At 39.9% G+C, this 26,437-nt stretch overlaps 1 protein-coding gene across 3 annotated transcripts in view; it reads left to right on the top strand.

Moving 5' to 3' along the window:
• The window catches only part of HMG20A (high mobility group 20A), a 35,315-nt gene extending 12,309 nt beyond the window's left edge, over window positions 1-23,006 (top strand). For all 3 annotated transcript variants that reach the window (XM_035335912.1, XM_035335913.1, XM_035335911.1), the window contains exons 3-11: window positions 4,563-4,655; window positions 6,640-6,787; window positions 8,135-8,350; window positions 10,799-10,931; window positions 11,274-11,305; window positions 14,387-14,462; window positions 15,303-15,518; window positions 16,147-16,290; window positions 19,424-23,006. In XM_035335912.1, the coding sequence (XP_035191803.1) occupies window positions 4,567-4,655; window positions 6,640-6,787; window positions 8,135-8,350; window positions 10,799-10,931; window positions 11,274-11,305; window positions 14,387-14,462; window positions 15,303-15,518; window positions 16,147-16,283 (1,047 nt within the window). In that variant the 5' untranslated portion in view covers window positions 4,563-4,566 and the 3' untranslated portion in view covers window positions 16,284-16,290; window positions 19,424-23,006. The remainder of the gene's footprint in view (window positions 1-4,562; window positions 4,656-6,639; window positions 6,788-8,134; window positions 8,351-10,798; window positions 10,932-11,273; window positions 11,306-14,386; window positions 14,463-15,302; window positions 15,519-16,146; window positions 16,291-19,423) is intronic.
• Window positions 23,007-26,437: the final 3,431 nt, after the last annotated feature.

The raw sequence follows: 26,437 nt of genomic DNA on the forward strand, positions 1-26,437 counted from the left end.
CTCACTTCACATATGTTGTGCATCGCTTGACACCAGCAAAGCAAGTTACACTTTGTTGAAGCAATGAACGTATTTTGGAGAGTGTACAGTAATTGCTTTGTTTTGGGTCTGGAACAGACTGTTTCTTCATTTGGGCTGTGCCAAGAGCCAGCAACGCCCAGTGTTCAAGAAGAAGGGCTGTTTGTAATTCACGTAGTTGTAACAGTCTGGCTGTGAACATGTTCAGCTTTGACTCCAATCTCCTTTGAAAAATAAAAATGCAAGTGTGCTACATCAAGATGGTCTGCTGCTTGAGTGGAATAGCCTGATTCTCTGAAGGGAAAGTTCACTGTGACAAATGTTACCCTTTGTTGTACATGTATACAGAAGGCTTAAAAAAAGTTTGTCTGGGGTGACGCAGAATCTAGAAGCTGCATGTGTAGGTGTGCTGCCCTGTAAGAGCGCTGTTAACACTGCAGCCATAGTAATGATGTTGTAGACGTGTCAGTCATTTTGTCTAGCCCATGTTAGAGATGTGTTCTAACAGGTGACTTCTTACCTTTTAATTTTTCCTTCCTGTTTCATGGATGTTGCTAGAGATTAGGTTGTATGGTCGCTTTGTCTACTCAAAATATAACTGACAGCCGCTTCATCTTTTCTATTAGAAGCACGTTGCTATTACATGGCATGGCCTACAAAAGTTAGCATGAAAAGAGATCAAGAAAACTTCTGTTTTTTTTTCATCTATTTGATGCCCTGCTGTGTATAGTAGCACTTCAGTCTTTATGCTGTGCAAGTTCTGTTTTCATTTCTCTAGTAATGCTTGTCAAACCGTGTTTGTACACCGTAGTATTGAGTATGAAGTGAAGTGTCCATCCAGGCAGGAAACTTAAATTGGAAATTAGAGTGCTGTTGTAGTGTTTCTGGACCACAATGCCTTTGTTTCTCCTGAGAGATAAGGAAGGGGTAGAAGAAGGTAACACCAAGCTGGTTTTGGTGGATCAGGATAAGGTAGAACCTTTTTTAGGCTCATAGGAGTCTAATGTTAGGATAAGTGACTGACAGATCTTTGGAAATCTTAGCAATGTGTAAACATTGGGAGCATGGAATGGGCCCAACTGGGATTTTTCTTGGTGTCCAATCTGGGATTTTGCACAAACAATGTGGAGCTTCAGTTTGTACTCAATTTCTTTGCTTTTGAGTTTTATACTTTTAAAGTATGGGTTGGTAATGCACCCCAAACCGAGCATCCAAAAAGCTCTTCCAGCCTCCAGGTCAGGTTATTGTTATTGTTCTGCAGCTGATCACTGTTATGCTGGGTGTAGGAAATAGAAGAGAAAAACCCCTAAATCTTATGTTCCTCTGGAGCCTGCATTTGGAGGAAAGTCAGTGCAAAGGAGAGCCTGGAGTGTTTGGACCTCAGGAAAATGTATTGCGGACTCTTATCCATAGTAGGGCTGGAGGTTTGTGCTTGCTGCTGGTGTTCCAGGAACATTGTTGCTGGCTGAAAAATACTGTGCTTAAAATGGAGCACAACTGCTGTAGAAACTCCAAGTGGTGGTAAGATGGAGCATTGCAGTCTTGGTTTGGGTGTCCCACCCTACATAAGTTGTAAAGAAATACAGTTGAGTACGTGGCAGACTTTCCAGGTTGATCTATCCCAGAATAATAAATCACTGTTCTGCAAGCACTTTATCCAAGGCAGCTGTAAATGAATCTGACTTCTTGTAGTCCTACTTAGCTGGTTGCTTCCTCGAGCCATCACAAGTAGTAGTGTAGCAGTAAGCTCAGAGCTGCTCTGCTTTGAGTTGATTGGTTTTGTTTGGAGATGGTGCTTGCTTGCACTGAATCTGAGTGCTTATAGGGATTTGGAATTCATATTAGTTTCACAGTTTTACATCTGCATTCAGAACAACTCTTAGTTTGGACTTCGCAGCTGTCCTTTTCAACTCCTGTGAATTCTGCAGAAGCTGAAGTTCAAGAAGCAGGAATTCCGTTCTTTTCCTCAGGTTGTTGTTTTGCCCATTCTGGTACATCCCCGAAATGAACATTTAGCTCTACAGTAGCATTGAAACTAGCTGATAGTGCCTTTGGAGCAAAGGCCTGGTATACTGCAAGTGCAAGAAATGACTGAGAGACTTGTGTAGGCTGCCATCAGTTCTCAGTCAGCTTTTGGGGAGCTGTCTTGTTTTCTTGCTTGCTGGAACAGATCAGAAGCCATTATAAATTCAGTGCTGTTAAGATTTCTTTAGGACTTGGCTCAGAATTAACTTTAAGAATTCGTAGCTAAAGCATATGGGTTAAATAATAAAGAAATTAAAGAATGAAGCGTGTGTTCTCCCAGCTTCCTGTGTTTGTGTTCTGTTTATATGTTGTTAAGGTTGATGTCCGGGTGCCTCCCCGCAGTTAGAAAGCAAGCTGAGATTGCTGCTGACTAGGTCCAGAAGTGCCCAGATGTGGGGACCTGGTGGGAAGGTCGCAGTGGGCATCAGGGACAGGAGCACGTGGTAAGGAATGGTGTGCTCGGAATCAGAGCGTCTCTGCTCTTCCAGGCAATGTGGGAGCACTGAGTGCTACCGGATTGATTTAGTGAGGTTGAGAAGAGTCCTTGGCTGCTGAGAGGGCTGCTGGAGGTGCCTGAACAACAAAGAAAGCTTTTTTTCAGACATCCATAGAGCTTTTCATAAACCTTTTTTAAAACACATTATCGAGGCTTTAGTCTTATTGCTTAAGCTTCCTTTTTTTTTTTTTTTGTAAAAGATTAATTTAGAACTTTTGGCTGCCAAAACTAGAAGAGATTGTGTAACATGAAGCAAAAATTGATTGCTCTCTTGATAACTGCATGAAGTGGTTTACATTGTGTTTTTAGTAGCTGTGCCTAGACTGCTTTTGAGGCATCAGAAGAGTTCATTCTTCAAATCATTTGAATTACCGTTTTTCTTCTAATACCTAAAGCCCCAACCCTCAGTGAGATTCTTTTCTACATGTGAGGTTTTGTTTGCTTATCCTTCTTTAATAACGAAAATCCTGTGTCCTCAACCAGTGTACCTAAGCCCCCTTTCCCAAAAGCTTTGTATTTGAGAGCTTTCAGTCAGTTTTCCTGCTTTTTATGTCAGAGATGCTAGTGTTTGCAAGGAAGTGGAAAGTGGAATTCCAGTTCAGAAAACTGCAGATGTGTCGTTTAGGGACATCTGGAGGTCATCCTAGTTCAGCCTCCCACTCAGGCAGGACTATTTCCAACACTAGTTCAAGTCAGCTGCAGCTTTGTGTAACAGCATGTAAACTCTGCAGGGACATGCTACTCTGCTACCACCCCTCAGGTAACCTGCTCAGGTGCTGGGTTGCTCTCATGGGCATTTTTTTCTAGTGTCCAATCTGAACCTGCAAAGCCGCTGCCCATCATGAGCTTTATTATCTTAAGTGCTTTCTTGCACTTTGCTCCTTCATGTACAGGATGGGTAGTCTTGCTTGGAAACTGAAATGTGCTTTCTGGTGGAAATTAGATGCAATGCCTGTTTTACAGAGACCTTCGATTGGTCTCCTACTGCGAGCATTAACTGAGCATTTGCTTAACTGAGCAAATTGGAGGTTTACCCGAGGTTTGTCTATCAGCTAATATCCTTAGTAGCTTATGAAGGTGTAGAGCTGCTGCTAAAGGCAGCAGCCTGTTTTCACTGAGGCAGGAAATGAATAGAGTACAGCTCACAGTCTCAGGAAAAAAATAATGGAGATTTATTATTGATGAAGGGAATTGTTTTCTCAGCAATTTAAATGGTCTGATTTTGCTTGAGACTGGTTGTTTTGTTGGTACTCAGGGCCAGTATTACACTCCACTTCCCTGATAACAAACTCTGTGTATCTTCACATTTTAAGTTATCTTTATTTCCAAACCCTCATCTGGGATGAGGTGAGCTTAAAAGGTGTGTCTTGATCCTAGAATTCCCCCAGCAGACAACTGAGCACCTGGGTACCACACCTCTTGCGGGTCATAGGACTGCAGAGTAGGCTTTGCTCGGATCCGGGCACCCACACAGTGAAGCCATGCCCACGGTGCTGTAACCCCAGAACTGGTGCTGCTTAGCGTTACACAAAGCTGAGCTGTCCTTGGCCCTTTGGAGGAAGGGCCGATGTGTGATTATGCTCTTCGTTCCTGAGAAAAGCCTTCTGAGTCCTTTGGCCAATTGTGACCAACTATAGGAGAAGAATACTTGTGTAGTGAGGATACACTGCCTTAGGTTCAACTAGAAGGTGGATCAGAAGAGTGGGATCTATGTACTTGCGTGCTGAGTATGATGAATGAAAATTTACCTTAAGGGGTAATACAGTGCCAGAGTGTGTTTCTGGTGACGGTGTGACATTGGCACAGGGCTCAATAGCAGGCATGTTCTGAATGAAGCATCATTTACAATCTTTCTTCTGTCCTTAAGTATGGCTGTTGGTAGGATCTGCCTTGAGGTCAACTAGTTATGACTGGTCAATTTTTCTGGAGGGTAAAAAAAGTCTGTGGTACATTGTGACATTTAAACAGAAGTGCTGCTGAAGGGAAACAATGAGAACTTACCTTTTTTTTTTTTTTTAACCAGAGGTATGGAGAACTTGGTGGCTGGCTCCACCCTTCCTCCACTTTTTGCAGATGAAGATGGATCTAAGGAAGGTAGTGATATTACTGTGACTGGGTAAGCAACTCCTTTTAACATTCAGCTGTCTCCAGATTTGCCAGGGAAGCTGCTTCAGTGGGAAGAGGGTATCCCAAGTGATTTAAACAAAACCCAACAAAGATAAATCCTGCAACACTCCTTTGGCCTTGATTAGACCATCACATGTCTCCAAGTGTAGTAGAAACCAGAACTCTTCTGAACTGATGGAAACAATCACAACATTTTCTTTAACATCCCTTTTATCTTGCAAAGTTTGCTTCCCTAGGATTTTATTTTTTAGAGATTTATGAGGCCTGGTGGAGAGTGGGGAAGGGCTGTGATTTCTCGTAATGATATTCATCAGCTATTTATCACTGTTCTCTGGCACTCGCTGAGAAAGTGATGTCTTTGCTTTTTGTCAGACTAACTCTGCTTTTACAGACTGAAACAACAGCCTCTCTCAAAATCACAATGACAAAAGTAGTATTCCTGTAGGAATACGTGGGATTCTTGTTCTGTGTTGGTATGTGAAGCTTCTGTTTTGTAAAGCACCAGGCAATGAAATTCAGACTTTGCAGACAGGTAAAGCCCTGTAACAATAGATATGGACACTTGCTTCAAATTTGGTTTTATTTATTTGGGACTTCAGACCTGCTGGTGCCAAATGAAGTTACATGTTCAAACTAGGTTTGTGTTCAAGAGCTATTATTAGTGTGTTGAATGAGCTTTCATGTTTTATAGCAACTGGCTACACATCCATTGAAGTTCCTTATGCACGTGGTTGGAAAAGCGTCCCTGCTAAGGAGTGGCAGGAAAGCTGAAATGTTCTTCAAAACCTAATAGTGATTCTGAGGAACTTTATTGTTCCATTTTCTCTTCGACACCTACTGAATGTTATTACAGAAGTGTGTATTAGTTCTTATTAATAACAACTTGAGAGGCAAGAAGGGGAAAAAAAATCAATCTGATACCTGAAAGCCAGGCATGGATCTCTCCAGCCCCTGTTTCTTTACTGGTAATTATGCCCTGATTGCTGATAATAGTAATGAAAATAGTGTTCTCTAGTTAAAGGTAAATTTTCCTGTAGGCATTCAGCTAATAATTTGTTTTAAATTTCTCAATTTTCAAGAGCTGTATTCTACATTTTATTGCAGGAACACTTTTTTTTTTAATATTTAATGTTGGCATGTACGTGAGCTGTAGAGCTGAATAAATGGACAAAGTAGACCTGAGGCATATGCTGCTGTTACAGTAATTTTCAGGAATGTAACAAGGCAAGTAACCTCCAGCCTGGCTTAATAAAAAATTAGAATCTGAGAGGAGTCCCAGGGCCTTACATGAATTTGCCCACTGAGCACAGTGGCAAGAATAACTCTGGGGTTGATGCCCCCAGAATTTATGTACCTGCCTTCATAACCTACTTCTTATTTGTCATCGTTTTTGTTTTTGTGGCCTCCAGGCAGCTTGTCCTTTCTTAGAGTATGGTCACATGTTACAGTTCTTGCAGTGGCCATTCAGGAACCTCTTGGGATCTAGGCATGTTTGTGCTTTAAATATCTACATCTATCAACAGGAGATTATATTGAATGAGATTTAATCTCTGAAGCGTGTTTGTGGGGAGAATGCACTAAATGCAATGAGAAGGGTGTATATATTGTTGAAGTTGAAATGTTTTATTTCAAAGATATTTTACTTTTTTTATAAGGAGCAGATTCATGCTTTCTGATTTCTGATTCAAACAGATTTGATTGACAGTTTGTATAATCAAAATCTTCACTAAAAATGAGACTAAGGAACAGTAAAAATCGAGCTGGCTTTCATAGTAACTATGGTAGCTATAGCAGTTGCTTGGATGGAACAGCCAGTTCTTCTGAAGTGAATTTTTCAAAATCTTTTTTTTTTTCTTGATAGTGTCAGAACTGAATATATTTGCAATATTTTTTCATGTTTTAGAAGTTTAGGGAGGAAGTGATTTAGCAATATGATGATTAATTTTTTCTTCTGCTATCATGTGCTTTTTCAGAGTAGCTCATTCTGAGAGTTCATTCACTGGTGGAGCTTCACAGTCTGTGAATAACCCAGATTTGGTGGAGGATTTGTCACAGGTTCAGCAGCTGCAAAATGAATCTTCTAATACTGCTGAAAACACGGAGCAGAAGCCTGAGGAGGAGGTGAGCTAAAGTAATGGTGGTTTGTCAATGAAGCAAAAGCATGGAGTTTGGTCATTAGAGTTTCTTAACTACCCAGATTGTTTTTGATAGGATCACAACTTTTCATCCATATGCCATTTTTCATCTTTTGATTCTCCCTAGTTATTTTTCCAGTGTTGCACAACTGTTTGCCATGGCAAGCTAGCAGTCATGCTGTGCAGAGAAGATCTCTTGTCTCTAGCTTAGCTATTAGGCTCCCCAGACTGGCACTGCCTGTACTTTTTTTGAGGACTGAATGTTCTATGGCCACAACTTACTTTCTCTCTTGTGAGGTGGGAAAGCAAGACCACTGCACTGTTCTGGGAGTAAATGGTGTCTTTGAAAGTGTTATGCTTACTCTTTAGGCTGCAGCTTGTGTACTATCCCACACTGATTTTTGGCGACTAAATCATGAAGGAACTGAAGCTTAACATTGAAGTGGTTTAAGTATTTTGATAGATGCATTTGATTTTCCTCCTTGTAGTTTGTCTTCAGCTCTGAGGCCCTTTTTAAGGAAGCAGTAAAATTCTGGAAAGCAAACTAAAACTAACATGATTTCAGGAACATATTGATTTGGGGAGAGATTAGAAATACCAGAATAGTTGTGTGTACACACTATAAGAAAAGTGTGTTGTCCAGAGATCACTGTAGTAATATGAAACCAGGAGGATGAGTGATAGTTATCTGATTCTTTGGAGCTCTGTGCCACAAGCAAATCTTACAAAGTTCCCTCTGAAGTTTGTTCATCTCTTTATTGGAGATGATTTGTGGAAAAGAAAGCCTATAGAATAAGCTAGAATACAAAAGCATATTTGCTATTCTGTCACCCATGTTTTGGTCATGCAGTGCACAAAGGTAAAGGATTTGGAAGGTGCAAAATAGCTAGGTAGCTAAAAATTGCTAGCTCATTCGCAAACTCTCCAAGTATGATATTGAAGCAAATGCATTGGGAAAGCGGGGGGAGGGAGTTGTGAGCTAGAATTAAAAAATTACTTGCACTTGTTGTAGTTAGGGTGGTAGTTGTGTGAGCTATCGCTCCTCGTGGCTTTACAGCCAGAAGCTGATGCAGATGTTTACTGTATTGCCCCACTGGACCGGGAGTGATACTGGAAACAACTTTTTACAATGAGACTTCTTGTCAGGCTTTGCTTACAAGGAAGTCAGAATTGCTCTAAGGTAAGGTTTGAGGCTTACTGAGAACATCCATGGCAAGGATGTATTACAGCAATATAGTCCTGCTGAAAATGTTTGAGAAATGAATATTTATTCCTTCCGGTGGTGGTAAGTTTTTACCTTCAATCTGAATTTTCTTCCATTTTCATTTTGCAGCAGCAAAGAACTAAACGAGGAGGCTGGGCCAAAGGGAGAAAGAGGAAGAAACCTCTTAGGGACAGCAATGCCCCCAAATCCCCCCTCACAGGGTATGTGAGATTCATGAATGAGCGTAGGGAGCAGCTTCGAGCGAAGAGGCCTGAAGTCCCTTTCCCAGAGATCACCAGGATGCTGGGCAATGAATGGAGTAAACTGCCTCCTGAGGAGAAACGGGTACCATTAAACTCCCTTTTCCTTGCTGGAATATGCTTATTGTTAAATGGGAATATTGCTGTTTAGTGAGGAACTCATTGGCTTTTGATTAAAGTTGTGTTTAGGAATATGCATCAAAATAAGTGGCACGTGCCCTCCAGAGTTCAAATAATTAACCCTGGTAGGGCCATAGTGTCTCATGCAGGTTCGGTGATTCGAGGAGAACTGTGTCCTTGAGACAGTAGAATAATATTGTCAGTACAGTGGTGAGTGCTCTGAGACATTCCATGGCTTATGCAGTCCATCCCAAATAACTTCTGTTGTAGCTAACTCAGGTACAGCTGAGGCCTACCAGCTTCCAAGGCCAAAGCCATCAAAAAGCTGGGGCAGGCATTTATTCACTGTGGCTGAGAAGAATTTGGCAGGATCTTCAGAGCTGCTAGAAGGGTCTCGCAGTTCTGCTAATCTTAAACATGTCAATGTAGATGAACATCTGATGTCTTAGAGTCAGCCAAAGAGACCTGAAAGGACAGGTTACTGAAAAGAGATGGTCTAAAAGTTTATTCATTTTAGCTGTGTTTTAAAGTGCTGGTAGTCTCAGAAAAAATAATGGTGGGAGTTGCATGTTCTAGCTTCTATTTGCATTACCTCAGGAAAAAGCTTTTTTTCCACCTTTCAGTCAAAATATGGTGGTCTTCTGCACCATTTGATATGTGAACAAAGACCAACCTAATGTTGGGTCTGGTCATATAACTGATGCTAGAGTGCACCCTATTTCTGCTAATGAGTATTTTACCATCTACACATTGTTTCCATTTGGAGATACTGATCAACCCCAAATTCCTGTTGAAGTAAGGTATTAGCTTACCTTACTGGTTAGCTAATAACTATGAAGTCATTCTCCTAAAGCGAGCAGTAGAGTTCATAGTATACCACTGCTGTACAGGTTAGTGTTCCATAATCCCCAGGAAAAGCCTGCGTGACATTCTTCTCCTGTGGCTGGTTGCCAGCGGTTAGCATGCTAGCTGCCTGATATGTGAAAATTGAAGAGGTCTCACTTTTTTGTGTTCCGTCCCTGTAGTCTTGCTACTTGCCTTTGTGTTTGTCTAACGTAAGGATAAGCTGATAGAACTGAACTAACCAAATAGTGAGACTCTTTTAAAAAAAAAAAAAAAAAAAAAAAACACCCCACCTGTTACATTATAGTTGTAAAGCAAGCACCCTTATACTCAGTTCTCTTTTTTTTGTCATCTTCTCTGAGGAAGTAAGTAATGCGGTGTGCAGATCTGCCCTAGAAAACCTATGATATCTATTTACAGGTATTACAGCAGAACTTACTGACCCAAAACAAGCCATTCAAAAGCTAAGTGAGAGGGAAAACTTGTTAACTCAGTTACCGTGCTCTTTCAGGAGCACATTGCTGGAGATGGAAGAGAGGAATTAATGTCATATGGGAGAATGATGCAGTGTCTGAAAGCAATGGTAGCCCAACATCAGCAAATTTACACCCCTATCCAGGACATCAACAGTGACCTCAGCAGGGTCAAGATGATACTCCAAATACATGGGATATGTAATCACTAGCTATATTGCCATGATGATTTCATGAAAGTACAAGTCATACTAGATGACTGAGTTTGACTCTGATTGAATAATTCCATTGAATTTTAAACTCCTATGGGCAGGGAAGGTGGAACTGGGGAACAGCTTTTTCTTGGAAAGATCACAGTAATAAGCATTGTGACCACTACTGAAATGGTATTCTGTTCATTAAGTTACCTTAAATAATTCTTCAGTTAAGCTCCTTCTGTTGCGCAGATGTTTAATATCTGCGGGTTAGAAAGGAAATAATCTTTTAACATGAATGCAGGTAGCTTAAATTGATAGATCGTTCTGAGTTCTTTTGGCCTTTAAGCTGTACTTTGCTGACAGCCATAATGTTTTGTTCTCCACTCAGATGAGGGTGGAAGTGTGAAGTTGTAGAAAGGTAGTGCTTTTTTGTCGGGGGGGGGGGGGGGGGGGGAAAACAAGAGTGTACTGGAACCTCAGTGTTACACAACTGAACCTTAAATCATGATCTGTTAATAAGACATGCTTGTTTGGCAGCATTTAGTCCTGGCCACAGAAAGGCGATTCTTAAGCATTTGGTCTATAATACTGAGGTCTGTAATTCAGTTGAATTGAGAATCCTAATAGAAAATTGTCTCTAGGTCTAACAAAAAAGTTAATAGAATAATGATCTGTATTTAAAAAACAAAAGCAAAAAAAAAAAAAACCAGCACCAAAACCACCAGAGTACAGTAATTTTATCCAGAAATTTTAGCTCTTTGCATCTCACACGCATTCTCATTGTTTCTTCACTCCTTTTTGCATAGGTGAAATGGATCAGCACTTTATCTGATGAGTTTTTCTTCCCTTCCTCTGGAAGGGAAGGGAACTCCCTGAAACTCTTGGACTTTTTTGTTTCAGCGATACCTTGATGAAGCAGATAGAGATAAGGAGCGTTACATGCGGGAACTGGAGCAGTATCAGAAGACTGAAGCCTACAAAGTCTTTAGCAGGAAAGCACAGGACAGGCAAAAAGGCAAATCACACCGACAAGGTATTGAACAAGACATTGTCTTCCTAGCTAGAAGAGAAGATTTCCAGCTAGACATGTAACCAGATACTCATTTAAAAAGCCTTTGTCTAAAAGGCTAATGTGTTTTTTCTATGGTATCAGTTGTATCTAAAGTGATAAAATTTATGTAGATTTAACTGTATCTAGATCGTATTGGAGGACATGCATTAAAAGCATCCAAATTAGACACAAGTTCAATGTGACTTGTTAGGAAAGGTGCACAAGTTTTCTGTCTATAACTGTTCTGTAACTGCTTTAACTTTTTGGATCTTATTTTCGCAAATCTTGTGTATTCTTGGGGATTTCCTGTTTTTTCTTTTTCAGATGGAGCAAGACAGCCAGTCCATGATCATGAGGTAAGCCTCCTTATCCTATACATTAGTGTCTTGTGTGTTACAGGCTAAACTTTCAAAATTTTTACTACAGGATTTTTCAAAGCAGAGAAGGCTCTAATTATCCCTACATTCTTAATTTGTTTGATATTAAACTCTGAGGTAAAACTTACAAATAGCTAGATAAAGAGATCTAGATAAAGCTTCCAAGTTAACATCTATAGGTGGTTGTTTTGAGGTACTGATTTTCTGCAACAATGAGAACGATGTGGCTTCCTTGAGGAGAAAATAGATAAAGTAGACAAATCATTGGGGCATTTCTGGCTTAAACTTGCTTTCCACTTTGCATATGTAAATACTGGAAGAGTAACAAATGTCTGGAGAAGAGGTGTCTATGCTTTAGTTGATGAGAACTGTCACAAACCTTGTGCATCCTGCCTGACTTGTTTTTCTCCTGAAGTGCTTAAATTTTCTCTAGTTCTACTACCTGGGGTCTCAGAAGTTGTTCCTTGGTTATCAATAAATTACAAATGATGCCAATGAAAATTCTGTTTATACGCAACATCTTCACTTGTAAGCAACAGGCTGTTCTGCAAGATCTGTTCCTTTGTGATTTTTTTTGCCTTCGGAAAGCCATCAAGTTGTTCTTTAATGTGTTTGTTAAGATAGTGACATGGGTGCACATTGCTGAGAGGTCTTGTCTAATTCCAGAAAAATAAGTGTCACTTCCAGGAAAATGCCTTGGTAGCATGTTTTTCCTGTGCCTTTTATTAACCCGTCAAGGCAGCACTTGCAGTAAGCTTAATATCTAGTAGTGCAGGGTCCCCAGGTTTTCTGATTGTATAGTGCTTGAATCAAAGTTCATCTTGAATTGTACAAAGACAGATTGCTGAAAGCTTCAAGCTCTAGGTTCATGTTCTGCTATGTGACCTTTAAATTATGCAGGTGACAGACGACAAAATCATGGAGTCTTACCTATCATCTTCCTAAATTCAAGCTATCGTGGCTTGAAATTTTACACTTGATAAATGAAGTTAAAAAGGAGACCCTAAATACCCTGTGGAGCTCTTAAGCTTTATCAGGTAGTTATTAGATAGTTGAGCTAGGAGTGCATAAGGCAGGTCTCCTCTTATGAAAGCCTGCTTCTTTGACTGCTTAGTTTTTTTTCACCTTTGATACAATTCCACATGCTTATCACCTGATGTGCTTTCCCATCTTTTCTGCAAGGTAACTATTACAGTCCTCCACAGGCAAGGAACAAGGAAAAAGTTTAGATTGCTTTTAGAAGTATGTATGCAAGTCATTACTGGAAGCAAGACTAAAGCATCTTGTCTTACTGCTTGCTTATCTGCATTGACTATTATTGTTGTGTTTCTGATTAATAGATCCAATGTGATGAAATAATTTTTTTTATTCTCTCAAGAAATAAAAGTCAAGGAAACCTTTCCTCCTTCCCTTGCTCCACTCAGGTGTTCATGATCTGGTTTCTGTGAATCACTGTTGAACTCAGAAATACCATATACAGTGATGACCTCCAGAAAGAATTGCAGTGAACAATTCAAATAAGTAATATTAATTACAATAAAAGCAACAAAAAGGTGAGGCTTGGAAAGGCAAGAGGAAACTTAATAGGCAGATATAGTTATAAAAAAAAAATGGAGAGGCTGTCTCAGTGAGCTCATCTGTTGGCATGATACAGAACATTGTCTTCCTCCAAACCCTAGACTGATAAATATTACGTATAGCAAAAAGTAATAGAAATATTGTGATCAGCAGTGACTGAACCATTGTCACTGTTCTCCACTGTTAACACTATTGCTTCTTTTCTCAAGCTGTTTGGTTCAGTGTATGTAGGCCTAACTTCATGCAGTCAGACAACATCTTACTGGTAAGATTTCAAAGGCTTATAGGCACACTTCAGGGCAATTAGGTGTTGCCTGGTTGTACCTACAGACTTTGAAGATAGTCAAATGGCTGTCATAGTCTTACGACACAAAAAAAAAACATTAAGAACATTTATTGCATGGTAGTGTATTTAGGATATCTGTACCTTGCATTGACTGTGTATGACCACAGAAGGAAGGACGAGTTTAACATCCCCCAAATCTCAAATCTCAGCTTTTTCTTTGCCATACTTAACGATGTCTCTAAATACTTCATCTGATTTGTTCTGGAACCTTTGAAGATCAACCTCAGTTCTAATGCTCAGATGAGAATGGCATTACCGGTTGATGCTCATATTTCAGGCAAAAAACAGAAACAGTTTTGATTCTCTCTTTAATTTGAGGGGTGACAAAATGATATGCTGCATGAACAGATTGTGCTATTTTAATATGAGGTAATCAAAACTTTTATTTTAATTGAGTGAACCTCAGAGTGGCTTAAGCACTCCAGAGCTCTCAAGAGGATCTTTTATGTGCTATATAATATATTCTGTAATGGAAGAGTGCTGATGGTTTTCTTTCTCACTCTTCTGTTCAGTAGAATGTCTTGATTGCCTTTCAGAAGCCGAACAGTTTAATTACTTTATTTTTTTTTTCCTGAAGAGCCTGTATCATGCAGGACTGTAGATAGAATACCCTTTCTTCTTTGTGCTACCCTCTCTTTCTCCTTCTGTTCTCCAGGAGCCAGTGCTGAGCCAAGTCAGTGTATCATTGCACGAGTAGCAATAGTAATGATGAATAATCTAAAATAGATGTCTTATAAGTGTTTTTACTAAGTTTTAAAACTTTCAATATTTCTTAGTGGATGTTAATTCATTAATTTTAGAATGACTGTTGGTTTGATGGGAAAAAGAGGAAAACAAATTCCTAGTTTTAAAATTGAACAATTCCGTGATGTGTAATGTCATTAGAGCAAAAAAGTATGTTTTAGTCTATTATATGATATTTCTTGACCATGATATTTGTGCTTTATTAAGCCTGTGTGTTAACAAGTTGATCTAACCTTTGACATTTCTTGATAGGAGCTGGAAGTGTTTTCCATCTACCTGGTTCTTTATCTGCCTCTGTATTTGGTCTCCCTTCTCTTTTTCTTGATGAAAAATGTTTCACAAAATCCTGAAAACTAACAGTATTTAGAAATGTATTGTTCTCTTCCTTGTAGAAAGAAGCAGACACAAAAGAGAGATCTGTTTTTGATATTCCAATATTCACAGAAGAGTTTCTGAATCATAGTAAAGGTAAGTTAAACGTTTGCAGGGGCCATTCTTTTACTTTTTCCAAGTTTTTGCTAGGTGCTGTCCAGCTGAAGAGTCCTTGCACGCTTACCTCAGCTCAAGGATGTAATTGGTTAATGTTTATGATATTACTTAACCTCTGTATAAACGCAGTGGGTACAACATGGCTTTGTCTTCCAAAACTGTCCTTTTTGAAGAATGGTGCTGATGTTTGAGCTCCATGTGTTATTCCAAACTGTAGCTGCTGTTCTGTATGATTAAGACACCTGAGACACAGCATGATGATGATTCAGGCTAGTTAGTAGTATTTTGATTTGTTCTCCTAGTTACGTGGAATATTCCACTGATGTTTTCTGCTATTCTATTTCAGTTTGGTAGTTGCATGTCATGATAGGTGCAGGAATTTTTGCCAGGCTTCCTGGGGACTTTCTTGACTGAACAGTCTTCAAATCCACGTACTCTTCATGACGATCAATAGCAGTGTGTTTTTGTAATTGCTATCCTGTCCATAGGCCTCTTAGTATTGTTGCTAAGATATATTATACTGAATGGATTTGAAATTATTCCTGTAGTCTTCCTTTCTAATCAGTTCCCCTATTCACTTGCACTCAGATGCTTTGAATGACTTTTAATTTCTAGAGACAGACAAATTGGGTGCTATTTAAGTACTTCTGTAGGCATTATTAGCACTTCGTGATATGTTGTTTTTTGTCCTAAACCTAAAACTGTGCTGTCTTTAATCATCAGTTGAGTATTCCAGAACATTCTACTTCATTACCTACCAATTGCAGATACTGTTTTTTTAGCTTTCTTGACTACATGGGAATGGGTTGATATTCACAGCACGTGAAGCTGAGCTGCGACAGCTGCGTAAATCCAACATGGAGTTTGAGGAGAGGAATGCTGCTCTGCAGAAACATGTTGAGAGTATGCGTACTGCAGTGGAGAAACTGGAGGTGGATGTGATACAAGAGCGTAGCCGCAATACAGTGCTGCAACAGCATCTTGAGACCTTGCGGCAGGCACTCACAACCAGCTTTGCTGGAGTCCCACTGCCAGGTAAGACTTTTTCTTAGGACTTTATGTCAAACCTTATACTTAATTTCTTATACTTAGAAGTTTCTGTGAATTTACAACAAGCTGTTTTAAATATTGACTATTTCTGAGCTTTTGTTATATTAAATTCTGGAATCCTAATGCATGCAGGGGAAGGTTTATTATTGGTGCTTAATTTCAGCATGGTACTTTATTCTTACTATTCTTACTCTTTTTGTTCCTAATAAAGTGAGACATTCAGTCCTCGCTCTTTCACAGATTTGTGCAAATGTTACAAAATAGAAAGAACAGGACCTACAAATTCCTTGATCGAGAGAGATGCTGCATCTCTCTTGTCAGGTGCCAGGGAATCTGCTTAGATACTCTGAATGCCCAGCTGGAACAGTTTGTTATAATCAACTCTGAGACACAAATCAAAGGAAACCAGGTTTCATTAGTCCTGTTCTCCTTGGAGCTACTCGCTTTGTGGAGCTAGGACATTATTGAATCCCTCACAAGAGGTGGTGTGTGGCAAAAGAAGTTCCTGTTGCTGTTTTCTTCTTGCTGTGTGCTGCCCTTAACAGTCATTTTTTTTTTTGGTATTGCTACAGTCATCTAAATATTCTGTGGCTCATTCTACTGTTAACTGTAGGTAGCGGAGAAACACCTACGATGGAAACTATTGATTCCTACATGAATAGGCTGCATGGTATTATTATGGCTAACCCACAGGAGAATGAGAACCTCATAGCCACTGTCCGAGACGTGGTGAACCGACTTGAACGCTAGTGACTTGGTAAGTGCTTGCTCTTAGCCTGCTTTTGCTTGGCATCTTCTCTGTACCTCTGGCACTTGTTTTGACATTGATTCTTGTGCTGATTGTACTGTATTGTACGATCAAACAGTTTTTTCCTCAAACCTGTAGGTTAACTTAATGAAAGTCACATGGAGTTGAAACTATTGAGCAGTGGGGTTCTTAAAGGGTTCTTAAATTCTCCTTAGAATTCTGCAAGACCTTAATATAACAACATAATTAGCTCTTTTGTCCCGTTACTCAGTGTATCTCTGTAAGGTAAGAACACTGAAAGAATGCTGTAAGAAAGAAGGGATTATTTACATTTTAGTGATAGGGTGACTAATTTAGAAAAAAGTGGGCTTCTTGAGGGAAGTGAATTTGAAGAATTCTGCATTAATTGTAGAATCTGACCTGCTGGTCATAGACAAATCTTACTTGCTTCAGAGGTTACAGGAGGACTGATCTCTTACAAACTGAAAATGCTCTGCAGATACCAAGTGGGAAGCACCTGCAGTCAAACTCTTCTGGTTAGGAAGGTTTACATCTCAGAACCACTAATGTGTGGCTCGAGCTAGATTTAGCATTTGCTGAGGCTCTAAGGATCATATGGCTTATGCAGAGATTATTACTGAGCTCATGAACAGTTCTGTTCAGCAGCTTAGAAAACTGTAATAAGGAACTGAGTAGAAAAACAAATCAACAAAGAATAATCAGTCTTTCAAAATTGCTATGCTTCCCTGCATTTCCCACAACATTTGCTCCTCCCCCCCTGCAGTGCACAGCACTAAGCAGCCGTTAGAAATATGCCTATTTATATTTGACCTGTGTACATACCTGGATTCTTTGTTGAGATCCACTGCACATCTTGAATGGTGTTTAGAAATGCAAACAGATCAGGGTTGTGCCATCTGCAAATGTGAAGATGGGGCTCTTAATCCTTTCTGATTCTGACCTTTTGTGATACTGTGTAGAACAGTTAATTACACATTCCACATTACAGTGTGGCTTAAGCTAAAAGATCATTGTCCTTCCAAAGGGTAGCCAGATGGAACGGACTATAGTTCCAAGAGATGACTGAGCTCCCAGCAGAATAAAAAAGTGGCCTCACTGCTGTTATTTATGAAGGGGAACAGCTTGTCGATCCAGGTCTGGGATTTTTCAGTAGCTCATCAACCTCCTTGTTTTTGTATACCATTTCCAATTAGCGCTCTTAAGCTCAGAAAGAGATTTGGGGAGATTTTACAGAGTGTATAAAAAGGAAAGCAGTTTCTCATCAATGAGTTATTAGAAGGGCATGCCAGGCCCTGAAACAAATGTTTGTATTTTAAGCACCTTGCCAGAAAATTAATATCTCAAGGATACTGAAGTTTAGGCTTATGCTCTCATGTCATGGGGATTCTGTCTTCCTAAATAACGGAATGTAAATAATCCTAAATAATTGACGTTTTCTGGGTTCATAAAAATGCAAGTATTTTCCTCTTGATTACACTGGATTTAGCTATAGCTGGTTTGAGGAAAAAATACTGCCTTAGATTTCTTCCCACTTGATAATTACAAAATTCCATTCCCCTCTCTTCCCCTCCCCCCAATACTTTCCTTCAGCAGCAAAACAGCATGAGGCAATTAAAAACTTGATTAATAATTTGCTATTTTCATTATACAAATATGTGCATGTGACTGGATATGATCACAATCCTCTAGGTTGGAAGAGACCTCCAAGATCACCTGGTCTAACCTCTGACCTAACACTAACAAGCCCTCCACTAAACCAAATCCCTAAGCTCTACATCTAAACATCTTTTAAAGACCTCCAGGGATGGTGACTCAGCCGCTTCTCTGGGCAGCCCATTCCAGTGACTAACAACCCTTTTGGTAAAGAAGTTCTTCCTAATATCCAACCTAAACCTCCCCTGGCACAACTTCAGCCCATTCCCCCTCGTCCCATCACCAGGCACGTGGGAGAATAGACCAAGCCCCACCTCGCTACAGCCTCCTTTAAGGTACCTGTAGAGTGCGATAAGGTCACCCCTGAGCCTCCTCTTCTCCAGGCTAAACAGTCCCAGCTCCCTCAGCCGCTCCTCGTAAGCCTTGTTCTCCAGACCCTTCACCAGCTTCGTTGCCCTCCTCTGGACTCTCTTGAGCACCTCCATGTACTTCTTGTAGCGAGGGGCCCAAAACTGAACGCAGTACTCGAGGTGCGGCCTCACCAGAGCCGAGTACAGGGGGACAATCACTTCCCTGGACCTGCTGGCCACGCTGTTTCTTATGCCAGCCAGGATGCTGCTGGCCTTCTTGGCCACCTGAGCACACTGCTGGCTCGTGTTCAGCCGACTGTCAACCACTACTCCCAGGTCCTTCTCTGCCAGGCAGCTTTCCAATCATTCATCTCCCAGCCTGTAGCGCTGCTTGGGGTTGTTGTGCCCCAGGTGCAGGACCCGGCACTTGGCCTTTTTGAATGATCTAGTAATTCATAGGGCTGTTACAGTGATGTTCACTTGGCAATTATTTTGTGACAAAATCTGAGGAGGGAAGAAGGTTGTGCTTCGTAGGTGTAAACCTTAAAAAAATAGGGCTTCCATATAAGAAGGAGAAGCTTTAATTAGAACAATTCAGCTGGCATCTGATAAAATCGAATCAGCAGGCAGTGATTGTTTTCCCCCTGCATATGAATTATATTCTCCTAATTGTGATCTCTATCAACCAAATGGTCTGTTTGAGGTTGAGACACATTACAAATGAATTTCATGGAAAAATCTATTCATTAAGATACTCTTGAAAACCACTGTACTTCACTGAACTGATAGGGTGCTTTCTGGTGGCTCAGGTGCTTTGTATTTACTGACAGTTTGACTGTGAATGTTTTTTTCTGAACTGCATGGTAAAAAATTTATTTGCACAATCATTGTATTGGAAGGAAAGAGGAGGGTTTTTTATTCAGCATGCTGTTCTGTGACTGCAAGTAGGAATCCAGTTGTAAAATCAAGGGTTATTTTGACGTTCTGTGTCTATAGGCTTCTGTGCTGTACTTAATATTGTGCTGTCTTATGAATCATTCACAAAAAAAGGCATGATGTCCTATTGAATCCTGACAGCTTGTCGTCTTCTAACACTTATCTTTCTGTTTCATATGCAGGTCTCGTGACCCAGGGATGGTTTACAAAATTTCTTTGGCCAGTGTGGAATAAGAAGCCATGAGAGAAAGACTAGGGGTGGGAGGCAGAACTGCAGGTTTATGCCGATTCCTGCCTTTGTGGTTTGTCAGTGGGACAAACAGATCAGTGTTTAGCCACAGATACCAGCACTAAACATTTTGAACTGCCCTCTGTGTAAACCTTTAAGAGCATGTGACTTCTGTGCAATGTTCATTTTCTTATTTTGCTGGGTGTGTGCGTGGCTACATTCTATGGACTTGCTGACTATGGAGATGAAATCTGTGAAATTAAGTTAGCTTGTGTGTTGTAGTCATGACATTGTTACATTACTTGATGTCTTCTAGTGTTTTTTAGTTTTTCATGTTTATCTTGTAGCTTGACCTTCCTCGATTTTTAATTTTTTGATCGTTTTGTATGATGCTTGCAGTACTGGATAGCAGTGCTTGTGTTCTTTGCTATAATAGGCAGTCTTCCTTGGTGCACTGTCTTGTCCCATCCTGCCTGCCATTATGTAAAGTGTTCTTCTGCAGAATCCTGTTTTTTCTGTTAGCCTGCAGCTTCTACAATGTGAGATGGCTCCTTGCTTGTGACTGGCTGTGGTTGGTTCTTTGTGACTCGATTCCCCTCTGGACTTCTTCCCTCCCCCTCTCTTCAAGCGCCTCTCTTGCACACAGCAACCTGCTCTTCCATGCAGATCCGCTGTTATCTCTTGAAAATGTTTGGTGGGATGTTTTACTACCACACAGGTCATTGATAATCAAAGTAGAAAGTGAAGGGTTAGCTCTTCTCAGTTGGATGGTAAAAGAGCAATCCTCTGTTTAGGACTAAAAATTTACCTTTCCTCTGTTATTTTGCTCACTCTCATTGTCTGCTTACTTTCTGAGGGAATGATCTCACGGTGAGAGCAGTATTCTATTAAAAAAGAATGGGTGGAGAATTGCATTTTTTTTTCCGTTCTGAAATCAGTGCTAGGAAGCAATGTGCCTGGAAGGGACACACATATTTGCATGAATTATTATATCAGAAGGTTGTTAGCAGCTAGGCCCGCATTGCAGCCCAGAGATTTCTACATTACAGTGCATGATTTTCAACTTTGGTACAGCTGAAGTACAGCCTGTGGAGCCTGTAGCATTCAGCCTATTATGTTCCAGTGTGACCTAAATGTCCTTTCACTTGCATCACGTACAGCCTCACATGCTAGTGACTGTAATATTACTGACTTACGGCTGCAGCTCTTGTCAAAGATGGCACCTACTGTCTGCACTAACTTATGCAAATCATTTGCTGCCCTTTGGTTCCTGTCAAATTGCTAATTCAGAATGTGGTTGAGCACCTGTTGGACATCTATGGGCTTTATGGTAATGACGGAAACACGCTTTCTTCCACATGACAATCTCCTTGTTCCTCCTTCAGTAATCTTTAAGGACTTCCCTGTTATGAATTGGAGATTGCTTTCATTACTTGAGTGCATTGCAGTCAGGATCACTTTTGTGCATCTGTAATGTGAGTATTTGAAGATTAAACAGCAGTTTCTTCTTTCCCACACTATATACATGGACTTCGTGCTTGCCTGAAGCCATCTCTGGTTATGACCTTGTATGTCAGGTCTCTGCTTACTTCTGGGCTTATTGCTGTAGCCAAGCAGCAAGGATTTCCACGTATATTCAAGTCTTCCTTCAGGGAGGAAACTCCTTTCTCTTGTCTTCAGGCTCATTTTCAAGACTTCACAAAAAGAAACCTCGATTTGCTGAGTTGGATCACCATTATTTTCTGTAGCATGGACAACACCAACTGAAGTTGACACGAACTTTTTAGTGGATTCTGTAACAAACACGGGGGGAACAATCTTACAGATCGATGTCTCCAGAAGAAGCACCCATACCTTTAATCTGTGTGTGTTTTGCTTTGCAGCATTAGTGGCAGCTTATTTTCATTTAAATTAAGCCAAAACGGACTGCATAGGCAAAAGTTTGGAAATTAAATTCTAAAGCCGTCTGTGACATCTTATCCAATACCTAGAGTTTCATCCCATAAAGATTCCAGAAATTGCTATGTAGTGCGACAGTAGGACGCAATTCCAAGCTGTTGCATATACATTCCATATATAAGGTATGGGTGGCTGCAGGCCGCCTTTCTTATATAAATTCAATACAACTATCAGCTTGTGGCATTCTGCTAATATGTCGTTCTGTTAAGTAGCATGTAAGTGTTCTTGGATGGGAGATTGAAGATTATATTCCTAGTTGGGGGCTTTTGCTTTTTCGCCACAAGGAAGGAGGGACGGTGGTATACCCATCTGTGGAAAGTGATTCTTGGTCACCGCTGATACAACTGATGTTTTGTCTCATTAAGATGCTTCTTATTTACATTGTTAAACCTTGTAGAAATGTTTTTTTGTCTTTCCAGTGTTTTCTGAATGTCTTTTCAGTTTACATTTTTCAGTGTTGGATGATTTGGAGAAGAAATAAAAATGATAATAATGTTGGTGTCAAGGAGAGGAGCAGGATATAATACTTTCATCACTTAAAGAAATGTTAAGAGAAATATATGAAAAAATGATGCATTTCTTGGATAAATGTCTTTGAAATTGTTGAGATGCCAAGTTTTCTGTAAAATGTTTTTGTAATTAAACTTTTGGAGTCCTTTTGTTTTTAAGAAGTTGATGTGCTGGTTGGACACTTGCTTCATTAAAATTGTTTAACATTGAATCCATTCTGATTCAATTTTAAGTGCATTTTCATGAAAACTATCAATAGCATTGCTTTCTTGTCTGAGAGATTGTCAACTCTGTTAATCTTTGAAAAGAAGTATTAGATATGCTCCTTCCCCCTCTCCATCCCAAGTGCATCTCCCTCTGAAACGGCTAAAGCAGGTAGTTATTTGTAGTGATGAAAGCTTTGGAGATTGTTATAAACAATTATCAGGCTCCTTCCTGTCATCATCTGTTCCCAACTTGAGTAAACTTCCTAGAATGTCAGGAACCTCTCACTCTTCTCTTTGACATCTGTGTCCTGCTCTGAACTCCCTAATTTCTCACCACCATGTTTGTTTTCCCTTAAGGACCTTCTCTGATTCTGTATCGTATGTGCTGCTCACCAATTCATTTTGTTTTCCCAATTGATTTTTTCCATGCATCTTTCTTTCTGCTCACTGTGTATGGAGCCAAACTGTAAAATTATGAAAACTGTACTTTGAGTGTTTGTCCTCTGTGGTGGAGGAGTTTGAATGATTTCTGCCTGCACTGATGCACCTTCTGAGTTTGCAGTGCTGTAAGCCACCGTGTGTTTGTGTTACTCTTCTGGTCACATCTCACTTTGATTGTCTGGTATTTCTGTATACTAAGATGATTCAGTTGCATCTTCTGCAGCCTGGGACGAACTGCTTATTTAGGTTATGTTTAGGTTTATTATGCTTTGTTTTGGACATGTTGCAGAACACTAATTATGAAATGATAAACATATCAAAAATAGGAATATAACGAAGTCCCCAGTATGAGTATGGCCACTGTGACACTAGCTATACCAGAGCTGGAGATGGTGGTAGCAAAACTGGGGCACACTTGTGGGGGGAAAAAAAAACCAGCAAGTTCAGTATAAGACAGAGGTCTGCTTCCTCTCTAACCTTTAGTGCTGTATGCGGCACTGTGAGCAGGAGGTCAATCATGCTCAATTTAAGATGTAGTCTTTATGTAGTCTTAAATTAAGACAATTTAAGACAATTCCAGTTTACTCTGCTGCCCCTCAATTAACTGATGGTTAATAATCATGTAAGGGAAGTGAGGGAGATTAACGTTTTTTGGATACTTATGAGAGGAATAAGTAACTTCCTTATTCTTTGGGCAGGTTAATATATTTGGAGTTAGAAATGAGAGCTCGTTTTGTGTCAACTGCTTCAATTCAGTTGTATCCTTCAAAGTTAGGAGTGTACTCAGGCTCATCATTTACTTTTCCCACACAATTTTCTGCTTGTGAACAATGAATAGTTTTGTTGCTCATACTTTTGAGTTTTATAGGTTTTAGAACATCTTGATTATATTCAAGATTTGTCATCTTAATTGCAAAGTCTGTGGACTCCGCATTGTACCATTTTGGTATGTGGAAAGTATCCACATCCATTATGCAATCCAAGGACCAACATTTATGAAATCTGACTTACGGGTTCCATGAATAAACTTGCCATTCTTATTTTGTTGGCTTTTGCTGGTTTTTATCATTTGATGTATAAACACTGATGGTTTGTGTATCTATCTGAAGGTATCAAAAATTGGAGTTGGGGAGCAAGAGCGTAATAGTGCGGTGGGACTCTGAATAGCCCAGTTGGAGGCTTTGGTGGTGTGAGCAGTGACATGGGATGTGTCATCTTTGCAATACCAGAAGAGATGCTGTTTTACATTAGATATGAAAATACAGGTTTCATTGAGGAATTGAGTGTCCATTTTTCTAACTTGTGTGGCAGGTTTCTGCCTAATGAATCAATCTGCTGTTGGATTTTTTTTAACCCATCTGGAAAGCAAAGTTTTGATTAAAGAGTTGAGGAACTCTCTGGTTATAATAAACAGAAAACCTTAATTCTCCTGCTTTTATATGGAAAAGATTCCAGCTCATCACAAGCACTACTTTTTTAGGAAAAGGAAGTGAAAGGAATCATGAGAGATATAAGTGTGACACTCTTCCAGGCTTACTAGCAGACATACATTTAATTGGAATATCATAAGCACAAATATTTAAGCAATTCATTAGAAATCATTCTTGATGTGCATGTTTACTTAGGCCTGGCAAAAGGATTCTGGTGCTTATTTTTTATTTTAAATATTTATATATAAAGAGTTCTGCCTGTCCAAATTCTTGGTTGATATGTATTGGACTGTCTTCTTGAGCTGAGTAGAATTACATCAGCTGAATAGCTGGCTGGCTGGGAATTGGGAAGAGGTATATTTTTCAGTTGAAGTTGTAGTACCATGGGATTTCCCTCTCAGGGGCAGTTTTAATTTTATTAAATCTGTTCTAGTGTAGTGTTAGTCAAGAAAGAATTCCCTCATCTAATTTACTTCAAATAATATTGCTTAAGCCCAGGACGCTTGCATGGAAATCTTAAGCTGAAAATTTAGGCTATGAACATACCATTTCAACCCCTCACCTTTCAAAACAAATGTTAACAATTGCATTAGTATTGTAATTCTTCTCAGAGGAGATTTCTTTTTTTCCTCTATGGTACTTCAAGTTCCTGCCTCGGTTATTTATTTATTTATTTATTTTCATGTTGGAGGAAGAGAGGTAAACTACTCAGGCTGGGGCAAGAGATGCACAAGTGTATTAAAAGTGCAAGCCAGCAGGGAAGGTGAGCCCAGAAGAATGAAAAGCTCTGGAAAACTCGACACCTTTCTCAGAAAGGACTGATTTGTTTAGCATTGGTGCTGTATATGCTCTGAAACATGCTGTCTTCCTTGTCTGTAAGTATGGATTATGGAAGGTTGACATAGAACTAAAATCTTCTGAGGACAGTTACAGCACTTGTACAGAAGTGCATCTGCTCTTGCGGAAGAAATGCAGCTGGATGCAAGCATGTGGCTTTCAAGCACATGCTATGAACCTGATAAGCAGAAGGGAAGGATGTCATTTTTCTTTTGCATGCTAGCATTAATAATGGGTGGCCCTGGCATATGTAAATGCAGAGTCAAGTTCTGGTTACAAGATGTAAGAATTCTCTTCCACCTCACCCCCTTAAAAATCTGTTACTGTTAAAGGAGATTTTGTAGGATAAGGACAGCAGGAATAAGAGGATAAAGGAATAGAACTTGCATTTTTTAATTGAAGTTCACGTTTCCCTACAGCAGTACAGAAATGGATGAGTTCTTAGCCTCAGTAGGTTTGGATTCAGACCTGACGATTCCAGACATTCTTGAAGTGCTTTTGAGCAGAAAAAGTAGCAAATGTGAAAATGGAATTCTAGCTGCACCCGAGCTTCAGGATTTCGCAGCTATGTGCTAAATGTATGTTTCCAGATGTCTGAAATAACTATCCTGTGAAGAAAAGAATCCATTTTCTGCCGGGGGAAGCAGTGCCTCCTAATGGTAATTCTTGGTATCTCAAGATGAAAATGAAAAGGCTTATTATTGGAAGCCAGAGAGCTTCTAAGTATGTGAAGACTGAAGTCAATTCTGTTTTGTTCTAGACAAATGGTAGTTTCTTCAATTGTTTTGTTTGTTTCATGCTGTTACACGGTTCTTTTCCTATTGTGCTTTGAGGGCTGGTCAGGGTAGAAGCAGTACAGCAAACGCTCCTGTGTTACAAGGCAATTTTGTTAGGGCAAATAAAACAGGAACTCAGTTTACAAGTCTTTGAAGTTGTCATTCTGACAGCAAGGAATGACTGATAAAGGCTTCCAGTTGGGTAAAGCTGATACTGAGTGTTGGCTGATCTGTAAAATCAGCACAGCTGGCTTCTCTAGCTTCCTAGCTAGCAGGAGCTGTGAATATGTAATTCCATGTAATGGAACCTTTGGAGTTGTTGGTATTTACATAGTTCTGTGTCTCTGCAGAGTTGGTTTTCGTTGTGGGAGCCTGCTGTAGCCTCATACTTAGACAGCAGTGCCAGAACTGTGGAGCTAGAGCATATGCAGCATGGTGGTAGCTGCTTCCTGAAGATCGTACTGCAGCCAAGAGCATCCCTGCCCATTTGGGAGCTTTGCAACTTGTCAAAATAGTAGAAAACTACCCAGACTTTTCATTGCTGAATATTTTCTGTTATTTTATGAATTGGGTGAGCTTATGAGATCTGACAGGCACTGGAGTTTGCAAAAGATCAGAGGAGAGAAGGGGAAATCAGGAACTCCTTTCTGGCAGGTACCTTGCTTTTATTTTGGTTCGTTGCATTTCATGAAACTGTACACTGAAATAATATGGGAGCACCAGCTGTAGAAAACCATCCACTTCTCAGCATCTGAAGTACCCGGTAAATATATGACAATGTAAATGAATCTAACTCCTGACTTCTGTG

This window comes from Oxyura jamaicensis, chromosome 10 (assembly GCF_011077185.1).
Source record: "Oxyura jamaicensis isolate SHBP4307 breed ruddy duck chromosome 10, BPBGC_Ojam_1.0, whole genome shotgun sequence".
In the NCBI taxonomy this organism is placed as follows: domain Eukaryota; kingdom Metazoa; phylum Chordata; class Aves; order Anseriformes; family Anatidae; genus Oxyura; species Oxyura jamaicensis.